A 10,761-nucleotide genomic window follows, 5' to 3' on the forward strand; every position below is an offset into this window, starting at 1 on the left:
TTTTTTTTTTTTTAAGTTCCCCGGATCATGGTCATTTGTTACGGCAGCCATAGGAAATGAATACAGATTTAAGAATTTGTTTCAAAATGTATCTCATCATGATACTTCATGTTCCTTGGAGGCTTGATGATTCCCTGAAGCTGATCCATGGAGGGTCTTGGGTCCCCCCTGTCCCCCAGCATCTGGACTGCTCTGGGACGGGAAGGACAGGTCTGTGGTCAGCAGACGAGGCTCCCTTCCTGGCTCCCCTGCCTGTCAGCCGAACCACTCTTTCTCTCCATCTCCTCCCTGCCTGTACCTTGAGAATAATAAAGGCACCCACTCCGGCTCCAAATGTCCCACCTGCGGCAGGTCTGGAAGAAGGGAGAACCTCAATTTTAATTTTTCTTCTTTTAAATTTTATTTACCATACTGTGTTAGTTTCTGCTGTACATCAAAATGATTGAGATATAGATACACAGATAGATAGACAGATAGATAGACAGATAGATATCCTTTTTCATATTCTTTTCCATTAAGGTTCATAACAGTATTGAATATACTTCCCTGTGTCATAACAGTAGGACCTCATTGTTAACCCATTCTCTGCATAATAGTTTGTATCTGCTAATCGCAAATAAGGATCTCTATTTTGGAGCAAGTTCCCATTATTCTGGGCCTCAACATTTGAATTTGCTGAATTGATACTGAAGTGACTTCCAGGGACAACATGGCTTTTTATGACCTAACAGGGACCAGAGAGCCAAAGATTTGCTCCATCCAGAGAGGTGGGAGGGGAACAGCCCTACAGTGTGGGTTTCAGGCCCAGGTCTCAACCTTGACTGCACACTGGGAGCAGCTAGGGGATGACAATAAAATACTGATGCTGGCTCCCAGCTCCAGACTCGGATGGGAGTGTCTAGGGAGGGACCTGGGCAGCAGGACTCTTAAAAGTTTCCAGGTGATTCTAATGGTCGCAACATTTGGGAACTCCGGGGTTTAGATTTGTCACTGTAGGGACAACAGAAGACAAAAATAAAAGTGAGTTCTTATGCCCTAGGCCTGTTTTTTTCTATAGAGGGTCACAACCTAGAACCATGTGAACAGGGCTCCTTGTACCTCTAGTTCATTCCATGTGTTGGCCCAGCACACAGTAGGTCCCTTAAGTGTTCCTTCCCTTTCCTCAGTCTGGCTGTCTCAGTATCTCCACATTTCATGCATGACGGAAGCCCACGGACTTACTCCAGAGCAAGCGCTCCAAGAGTCCCAGGTAGAAGCTGCAGGTTCCTTACAAGCTCATCTCAGAATGTCACTCACACTACTTGTCTTGGTCAGAAAAGTCACTAAGCCAGGCTCAGATCAAAGGGAGGGACTCAGATCTCCCACCCCCTAATGGGTAGCCAGCAGGCGCCTCCAGGAGATAGGGAAGGAATGGTTGGGGCCGTTTTTGGAGACAGGCTACCCACTGCCAACACAGGGCTCTGAGGATCAGTCTTCAAGATCTGTGCTTCTCCCCTCCTCCCGGCTACCAGGGGTCTGGGTAGCCTTGCTCTTCTGGCCATCTCTGGCCATAGAAAAACATACACCCCTGTTCACCATTCAACCTTCTAGAATCTCCAGGGACCCAGGGACCGTGTAGAGAGGGGCTGGGGTGTTTTCAGGGTTGGGGAAAAGGACAGCAGAGTGCCTCCAAAGTTCAGGAGCGAGCTGAGTCTTTATGTCTTCAGAACCCGCAGCATCTTCTAAACCCAGACCCACAGCCCCATGTACACGCACTAGGGAGGGTGCATCTGCATAAAAGGATCTGCTGGATAACTGACGTCCACTCTTGTACATCCAACAACAGTGTCTTCTTGATGCTTAACTTCTGAGAGGGGTGTTTATCTAAAATGGTGTGTATCCTCCAGATATTTTTTAAGCCACAAAGAGAAATCATATTTCACAACTTGGCAAAGGGAGAGAGACTTGGGGTTTGGAGTCACAAGGATGTGGTTTCTTCTACTCCATCAGTGACTCAAATAGGTGTGCGCTTTCTACTCCATCCATCCCTCCAGCTCTGGGCTCTGCTGAGGCTGAGGTCTTCCCAGGGCGCTGTTCAGTTAGAGACCATTCGTGCTCAGTCCCCTACCATGGCTCCCACTGTCTCCTGCTTCAGTGTGAACTTCTCATCCCAGGCAGTCAGTACCTTCTGCCACCAGGTCCTGGCCTCTCTCTCCCAATTCTACGATACCCCCTACCCTCCAGCTTCCTGGAGGATTCTGTGAATACGTTCTGGGCTTTCCTGTCTCCATGCCTCTCTGCCTTTTTTTTTTTTTGGTCGCACTGCATGGCTTTCAGGATCTTAGCTCCCTGACCAGGGACTGAACCTCAGCCCATGGCAGTGAAAGCACCAGCTCCTAACCACTGGACCACCAGGGAAGTTCCGTGCCTCTCTGTTTAGAATACCTTTATTCCCAGGCCCACCGGGGGGAATCTGCCTCTAGTTCTCATCCATCAGAACCCCCAGGCTCAAGAACTGATGAGCAGGTGTTCAGGGGCGGGGGCATGTGGCCCCTCCAATTCACTGTCTTTTCCTGTGATCGTCTTTTCGAGTACATACATCTTGTCTTACCCTCTTCCAATCATCTCACAGATGCTTATGGAGGGTCTATTATATGACAGGCATTTTGGTCGCTGTATCTGGGAACGGCCTGGTCTGGCATTCTCCACTGCTCTCCAAGGGTCCAGAAAGAAAATGTACATCCTATTCAAGTGCTCCCCCAGAATCCCCGTCCCAGTGCCTGACACGGAGCTTGGCATCCATCAGGCCAGCACTCAGCATTAGCCGAACAAGTGGATGGAGGCATTCACGTGTCTCTGTCCAACTGCCCCCTGCTGATGTGTGGGGACAGCAGCTTGGTCACACACACACCCACCTGGTGGTCACTGCACACCCCCAGCTTGCGCTGAGCACACACTGTGACCAAGCATAAGTGCAGCGGCTGTTGTTGTTCAGTCGCTAAGCTATGTCCAACTCTTTTGAGACCCCATGGACTATAGCTTCCCAGGCTTCCTCTGTCCATGGGATTTTCCAGGCAAGAATACTGGAGCGGGTGGTCATGCCCTCCTCGAGGGGATCTTCCCGACCCAGGGATTGAACCCATGTCTCTTATGCTTCCTGCATTGGCAGGTGAGTTCTTTACCACTGAGCTACCTGGGAAGCTTGGAGAAGAGCCATCTGTAAATATGTCTGCCTAGTCCCTTATTTTGTGTCTTTCTCAGGGGGAGGGAAGCAATAAGGTGGAAAATCTAGCAGCTTTGCAAATCCTCAGAGCCAGGTTTGAAACCCATGTTCCTCCTTGCTAATGATGTGTCCTGGGTTACTGCTAACCCAATGAAATTTTTTTTTTAATTGTTTTTTAAATGAAGTTGCTTCATTTCACTTAAGTGTGGTATCCCGATCTATAAAATGCAGACAACAATACCAACGTCATAGACTTGTCAGACGTGTTAGAATTTACTATAATCAAGTATGCAAGTGTCCATGTCTGGCACAGAGCAGGTGCTCAGTAAATGTCTTTCCACATTTGATGGCACTTCATGTTTCTGTCCTTGCAGCTAGCTCAGGACTGAGCATGTAACAATGCCCAAACATCCGTCCTCAGAAATAAACTGACCACATTAAACATGAATTGTAAACAAAAAAGAAAAAAACAGAGCTCAACCTCTGAGCAGGCTCTGCCTGTAGGTGTTGAAAAGCCCAGTTTATTTTGTCAAGTTACCATAGCAACTCCTAAAGCTTCAGCCAGTCCTAGGGTTAGCAGTAATCAATTTATCCTGTAACCATGGCAATGTCAGCTGTTTGGTGGGCTCTAGAGGGGATCAGTCGGTAAGGAATCTGCCTGCAGTGCAGGAGACTGGGGTTCAATCCCAGGGTTTGATCCCGGGATCGGGAAGATCCCCTAGAGGAGGAAATGGCAACCCACTCCAGTATTCTTGCCTGGAAAATCCCATGGACAGAGGAGCCTGGGGGGCTATAGTCCATGAGGTTGCAAGAGTCGAACACGACTTAGCAACTAAACCACGAGAGGGGGAGGCAGAGGTACATTGTGTGAGCCCCTCTCCCCTGCAGAAATAAACGTGGTGAAGTCTCATCAGTCACCACACAGCTACCATCACCACTGCCTAAAATGATGTCCATGAGACAATATTTCTAAACATGCATTTAGAAATAAGAGATAGAAAATTAGGCAAAAAAAGACCAGCATGGCTCATGAAAGCAACTGGCATTATGGAAAACCTGTAAAGAGGCTGCCAAGAGCTGGAATCTGGGTTCCCTTTAGCCAACCTGGGGAATTCTGCACCCATTATCACCTGCATTGGGGACTCACTGTCCCCATAGCCTAGGTTGTGCTGTTACTTTTTAAAGAGGCCTCCACCAGGGTGAAGTTTGGGGGGAAAGGGAGATATCTCTGAAACGCCATTCCCTGGAAAAGTAAACAGCAGCCAGCGGGGCTCCTGCCACATACCCAGGGGACAGAGGGAACCTGGGGGTCCTTCTTGCCACTGGACTCTCAACATAACCAACCTGGCAGAAGGTGCAACGTCTGAACTCGGTACATGGGGACTTACTCCCCAACCCAAACGCGGTGAACCTTCCCGAGAACCAGACTGCAACTCCGAAAGGCCACAGACAGCTCTGGAAAGCAGGCGTTTGCCTTTGTTCTGGCTTCACAGTTAAGGCACCAAACGACACTCCACGATCAAGGCTCCGGGAGATTCTCCTGGAGCAAAACCAAGCGATGAGAGGTCATCTGTTTTGTCTGCCACTGGGAACCTGTTCTGTGCCGAGGAAAGAACAATCGCGCCCGGCACTCAAGGCTACAGACTCAGCACGAAGCAAAACAAGGATAGAGCCGCTGCTGTACTCTAAGCTCTGGCTCTTGGCGGGTCGCACAGCGGGTCTCGCCGCCTTCCTCGGGCTACAGTCTGTGGTCTCCATCAAAGGCGAGAAAAGTGAGGTGGGAGGCGCCGGAGGTCAGAGCAAGTGGCAGGTTACCCGGCGCCTCGGAAAGAAACAGAATGGGGAAGAGCCAGGTTGCCTGCCCAACCCGGGCTCGCACGGATCTGGGGCTGCCTCGCCTTGAAGGGCTCTGGGGCAACGGAAGGGGGACCCCGCAGGTTGGGGATGGGCCGGGAGAGGACTGCTGCCCACGCCCCGAGCTCAGGTCGACGCGGGGAGCTCAGGCCGGCCCCACCCCTGGGAGCCGCGCTCGCAGCCCCAGACGCGCGCACCAGGTGGCGATGCCAGCTCCGGACAAAGGACCGGGACTCGGATCGCCGGCGGGCGCCACCTCCTGGCCTGACCCCTCCCGGCGCGCCCAGCCCCGGAGGGGAGGGCGAGACCGTGGCCCCGAACCTGCTCAAACTTGGCTGCCCGAGGCGCGCGTGGAAGGCGCCCCCTTACCTGTGCGGCCATAAAGGACAGATCCATGGTGTCGCTGCTGCCGCCCGCGCTCGAGTCCTCGCTGTCGCTGCCGCTGCTGTCCAGCCGCCCGCACAGCTGGCCAGAGAAGGCCACGCAGCGAGCAGGGGTTCTTGAAACCGCGAGGCACCCTCGGCAGCTGGGTGGTGGCGGCCGGTCCCGAGCCCGCGCGGTGCCCTGCTCTGGCTCTGAGCTCTCGGCTGGTGGAGGGCGGGTGGGGGGCTTGGAGCCTGGGGGCGGGGCGGGGCTCGGGCTGGGCGGGGGAACTGGACGCCCCTCCACGTGACCGCTCCCAGCCCCGCTCTTCCGATCTACTCGGCGGAACCCCTGGAGCGCTCCCACTCGCTTTCCTGCGGGGAGGGGTGCGAAGTAGTGGGCACAGGGGCCTGCTGAGGCCAGAGGTCCCGTGTCTGGTCCTTGCAAGAGCCAGCGCTGAATCAGAGTCCAGCGCCCTGGGCACCCTGCCCCGTGCTGTGGCGCCCAAGCCCCAGGGGCGGCCAGCAGGGCTTTTATGGGGCTGGCTCGCCAGGGTCAGGGTTAACAGATTTTTGTGCCAACCCTGTGCCCAGAGTCGTGTCCTGGGGACTCTGAAGCTGGTCAGAAGGAGGTTTAAATCATAGCTCTGCTTTTGCCGTTTGGGCAAGGGAGTGGCTTTCTGAGCCTGGGTTTCATCATCTGTAAAAGGAAGAAAACAAGCAGAGAATTTAATGAGATCATGTATCTGGGACATAGTGTCTTCAATAAATGTGAGCTTCAACGTGGCTAATAGCATAACGGAGACTCAGCTGTGAATGATGCCTTCTAGAATTGCACAGTGTGCACCTCGCACAACTGATGCCTTACGGCTCTGTTTCTATCTTTCCTTACCTTCAACAATATCCCAAGCTGAGCCCATGCCATAGCTCAGATGAGGATGGTAGCAGAGATACCAGAAGGGGCTTATCCCTTGTGTGTGCATGTCTGTGTGATACCCTGACCTGGTGGCTGGAACACAGACGAGAAGGTGGGAGTTTTGTCCTTCTCAAAGGGCTCCCTGGTAGGGAATAGGCTGTGTGTTACCTGTGCTGCCACCTGTGCCGAGTCCTTGCTGCTGCTGCTGCTGCTGGTTCTGGTCCAGCTGCCTGCACAGCTGTCCTGGAGAAGGTCATGCAAGGAACAAGCCTCCTCCCCGCAACACACACACACCCTGCCAACCCCCGACCCCCGACCCCATGGCGGCAGCACAGACCACAGTTTAGCAAGGGAATGGGACCAGCGCCTTACTGACAATGTTCTGTGCCACCAAAATTCACCCTAATCCCCAATCTGATAGTATTTGGAAGTGAGGGAGAAGCAATTAGGTCACTTGGACATGAGCGTGGAGCTCTCATATAATGGGATAATCTCATATATAATGGGATTAGTGCCCTTATAAGAAGAGACATTAACACAGTTCTTCATTTTAATTGAGTTTATTAATACTTAACTTTAGAGTTGACCCTTGTGGAAGAAATGCCTTCCCAACTTGAAATCATAGAGATACTCTAGTTTTTAACTTTAATTTTGTGTTTTCATATTTCAGCCCTTTTCTTACTGATTATTTTTTGGTCTGGGTTAAGGCAGCAATTTCACCTTTCCCATGTTAATACCCTATTATCCCATCCCTTTTATGAGCCAGTCCAGCCTGTTTTGATTGGTGATGATCGGTGACACCAAGTTTGTCAAGTTTTCGGTCCAGGTGTGGGCTCGTTTATGGCTTGTCTGTCCTAGTTCTTTTGTTGCTGTTCAGTCTGACTCTTTGCAACCCCATGGACTGTAGCATGCTGGCTTCCCTGTCTATCCCTACAGTAACGCTATTCTGACCACACCTGTCAACTTCACTGGGCCATAGGATGCTCAGATAGCTGATTAAACATTATTCTGTATCAGATTTTGGGGAAATTACACCTTTAGTATGTTAGGTTTCCAGTCCATGAAGACAGTATGTGTCTCCATTTATTTAGACCTTCTTTGATTTTTTTCATCAGTGTTGTAGAGTTTACAGTATACAAAGCCTGGATATGTTTGCTAAATGCACACCTAAACATTTCTTCCTTTTCTTTCCTTTTTTTAGTGATTGTAAATTTTTATGTATTGTACTTTTCATTTTATTGTTCATGTGTTCATTGCTAATATGATATCATTGATTTTTTTTTGTTTGTCTGGTATCCTAGAACCTAGAACTTATTAGTTCTTGGAATTTTTTTCTGTATAAATTTCTTGGGATTTTCTGTGTAGACAATTATGTCATCTGCAAATAGGAACCATTTTACTTATTCCTTTCTGATCTGTTTGTTATTTCCTTGCTTTGTGCTTTATAGCCCTGACCAGACATCTAGGTTCAGTAAGACTGTTGAGAGCAGACATCCACGTTTCCATGTTCTCATGAGGACCCCAGGAGGTGAGCAAAGCAATGATGAAGGTGGGGAGACCAGCACGAGGTGGTGCCAGCTGGAAAGCGGGGCTCACTCTCCTGTACCGTCACTGCTTTGTGAGGACGGTGTACTTGTGAAGCAGAACAGGGCCCTGTGGTCCTTGGCCCTCCATACCATATTCTCTGCCTGCCTTTTCTCTGTGGAAAACTTTGGTCAAAGAATAAATTTGATCAAGAGAAGTGAGAAATGGGAAAACAAAGGAAAATCTTCAAAGGAGACTAAATAATAATAACATACTCATTAAGCATAGTCAAGGAACTTTAGTTCTTTCCAAGGGCTATAGATAATATTCTAAGCCATATCCTGTGAGCTGTCTTATAGATACTAAAACTCCAGGTGGAGAAATTAAGTACATGATGACCAAACTGTACACAGGACATGAACTGCCACAGTTCTCAGAATTGGCTTCAGAGAAATGGGGAAAAAATAGACCCTAGAACTGATGATTAACTGCACCTAGAACAACCAAGATGACGCTGGTCAGACCACTGGTGACCAATTTGAAGATGACTGTCAGAGATGACTGTGCTATTTCTGCATATAGCCTGCCCCTCACACTCTGTCTATAAGAGCTCTTACCCTGCTGGTTGCCAGGTGGAGGGGAGTCGGCCTTTGGACAGATGTCTGCCACCCTCCCCCTCCCCCAGCTGCCGGCATTTGAAATAAAGCAAACTTTCCTTTCCACCAGGCTGGCCTGTTTATTGGCTTTTGAGTGGTGAGCAGCCAGATCCACACACTCTTTAGGTAACACTTGGACCGGCGGCTCATCTAGAAGATGCTCTACAGACAAAAGGTTTGTGCAGTTACCTGTAGGTGTGGCCTTGCTCAGGGGAACACAGACCTCTCCCAGGACTGGGCTCTGAAGAAAGAGAAGGGACACCCTGTAGGCCATACCTACGTCAAATGTGTCTTCTTGGATGAGTCTTTCCTGCTCTCTGGGCCCTAGTCCCTTCATCTCTAATCAAAAGAACAGGCACGGGCCCACCAATCGTAAGTCGGTTTTTGATTGTATTTATTAATTATGATTTGCAACTGTGCCTGGTCTTCGTTGCTGCATGTGGTCTTTCTCTAGTTGCGGTGTGCAGGCTTCTCACTGTGGTGGCTTCTCCTGTTGGGGAGCACGGCTCTAGAGCACGGGGCTTCAGTGGTTGTGGGGGGCAGACTCAGTAGTTGTGGTTTTTAGGCTCTAGAGCACAGGCACCGTAGGTGTGGCACACGGGCTCAGCTGCCTCAAGGCATGTGGGATCCTCCCAGACCAGGCATCAAATCCATGTCCCCTGCATCGGCAGGTGGAGTCTTAACCAGTGGACCGCCAAGGAAGCCCCTCTTGCGTCCATTTTTAACACCCACCATGCCCTGGAGGTGAACAGAACTATTTAATCACCCTGTGCTTTAACAAAACTTTCTTCTGTTACCACACTCATAGTGACAAGGATGACCAGAGGATGGGTTGTCAGCAAAAGCCCGAACTTTTAAGTCAGGCTTTTTAAAGTGTTTTTAAGACACTCTATTGAGGTGTAACTTACATAAATGTACCTGATTTATATACACAGGTTGATGAATCTTGATACACACCCGTGGAACCAGAACTATGATCAAGATATAGAACGTTCCACTCTCTACCAAAAATTCCCTCTTGTCTTTTTTGCGGTCAATCCTTAGCCCCCAGCTCCAGCCTCAGGCAAACACTGATCACGTTTCCATAGTTGCAGGTCAGATTTGTCTTTTCTAGATTTTTCTACAGATGGTATCTTACAGATGGTACCCTTTTCTTTGTTGGACTTCCTTCGTTAAGCGTAATGTTTCTGAGACTGATTCATAGTGTTGCATGTATGGGTAGTTCCATTTTTTTTCTGAAAAGCATCTTATGTATGGATGTATCCCAGCTTGTTTGTCCATTCTTCTTGGCTGAGCTGTGAGCTGTTATGAATAAAGCACCTGTGAACTTCTGTGCACAAGTCGCTGTATAAGCATTTTGTTTTCATTTTCTTGGGTAAAAACCTGAGAAAGGAACTGCTTACTTGTATGTTTATCATTAGCTGCCAAACTGTTTTCCAAGTGTTTCACACATTTTGTGTTCCCACCAATAGTGTATGAGAATCCCAGTTGCTTCATATTGTCACCATCACTTGATATTTTCTTTTCTAAAGAGACATTTATTTTTATTTCTTTATTTATTTGGCAGCACTGGGTCTTAGTTGAGACACACAGGGTCTTTGAGCTTTGTTGTGGCACGCAGGATCTCTAGCTGTGGCCTGGGAACACTTAGGTGTGGCATGTGGGATCTCGTTCCCTGACCAGGGATCGAACCTTGGGCCCCCTGCATTGGGAGTCTTAGCCACTGGACCACCAGGGAAGTCACAATACTTGATATTTTCATCATTTTTAACTTAAACTGTTCTGTCAGTTATAAGGTGGTACTTTTTTACAGTCTAAATTTGAATTTCCTCAATAATGTTGAACCTCTCTTTTACTTGCTAGTTATTGGCCATTTGTATATTTTCTTTTATGAAGGGTCTATTCTAATCTCTGTTTTAAAAAATTGAATCAGTTGTCTTTTTACTGTTGTCATTGTTCAGTCGCTGAGTCGTGTCTGACTCTTTGTGACCCCGTGGACTGCAGTGCACCAGGCTTCCCTGTCCTTCACCATCTCTGGGAGTTTGCTCACACTCATGTCCACTGAGTCTTTTTACTACTGAATTGTAAGAGTTCCTTATGTGTTTCAGGTACAAGTCCTTTGTCAGATATATGTACTACACGTGATTTCTCCCAGCCTGTGATTTGTTAAATTTTCTTAATGATGTATTTCAAAGAAAAGTTCTGAGTTTTGATAAAATCCACCTGGTCTTTTTTTTTTTCTCAATT

At 48.8% G+C, this 10,761-nt stretch overlaps 1 protein-coding gene across 1 annotated transcript in view; it reads right to left on the reverse strand.

The window, feature by feature from the left end:
• Positions 1-5,658, reverse strand: part of LOC104996979 (chromosome unknown open reading frame, human C14orf132) — a 49,764-nt gene extending 44,106 nt beyond the window's left edge. Inside the window, exon 1 of the mRNA XM_010851401.1 lies at positions 5,426-5,658. Within this exon, the coding sequence (XP_010849703.1) occupies positions 5,426-5,452 (27 nt within the window). The 5' untranslated portion in view covers positions 5,453-5,658. The remainder of the gene's footprint in view (positions 1-5,425) is intronic.
• Positions 5,659-10,761: the final 5,103 nt, after the last annotated feature.

This window comes from Bison bison, unplaced genomic scaffold (assembly GCF_000754665.1).
Source record: "Bison bison bison isolate TAMUID 2011002044 unplaced genomic scaffold, Bison_UMD1.0 scf7180017864302, whole genome shotgun sequence".
Lineage (NCBI taxonomy): Eukaryota > Metazoa > Chordata > Mammalia > Artiodactyla > Bovidae > Bison > Bison bison.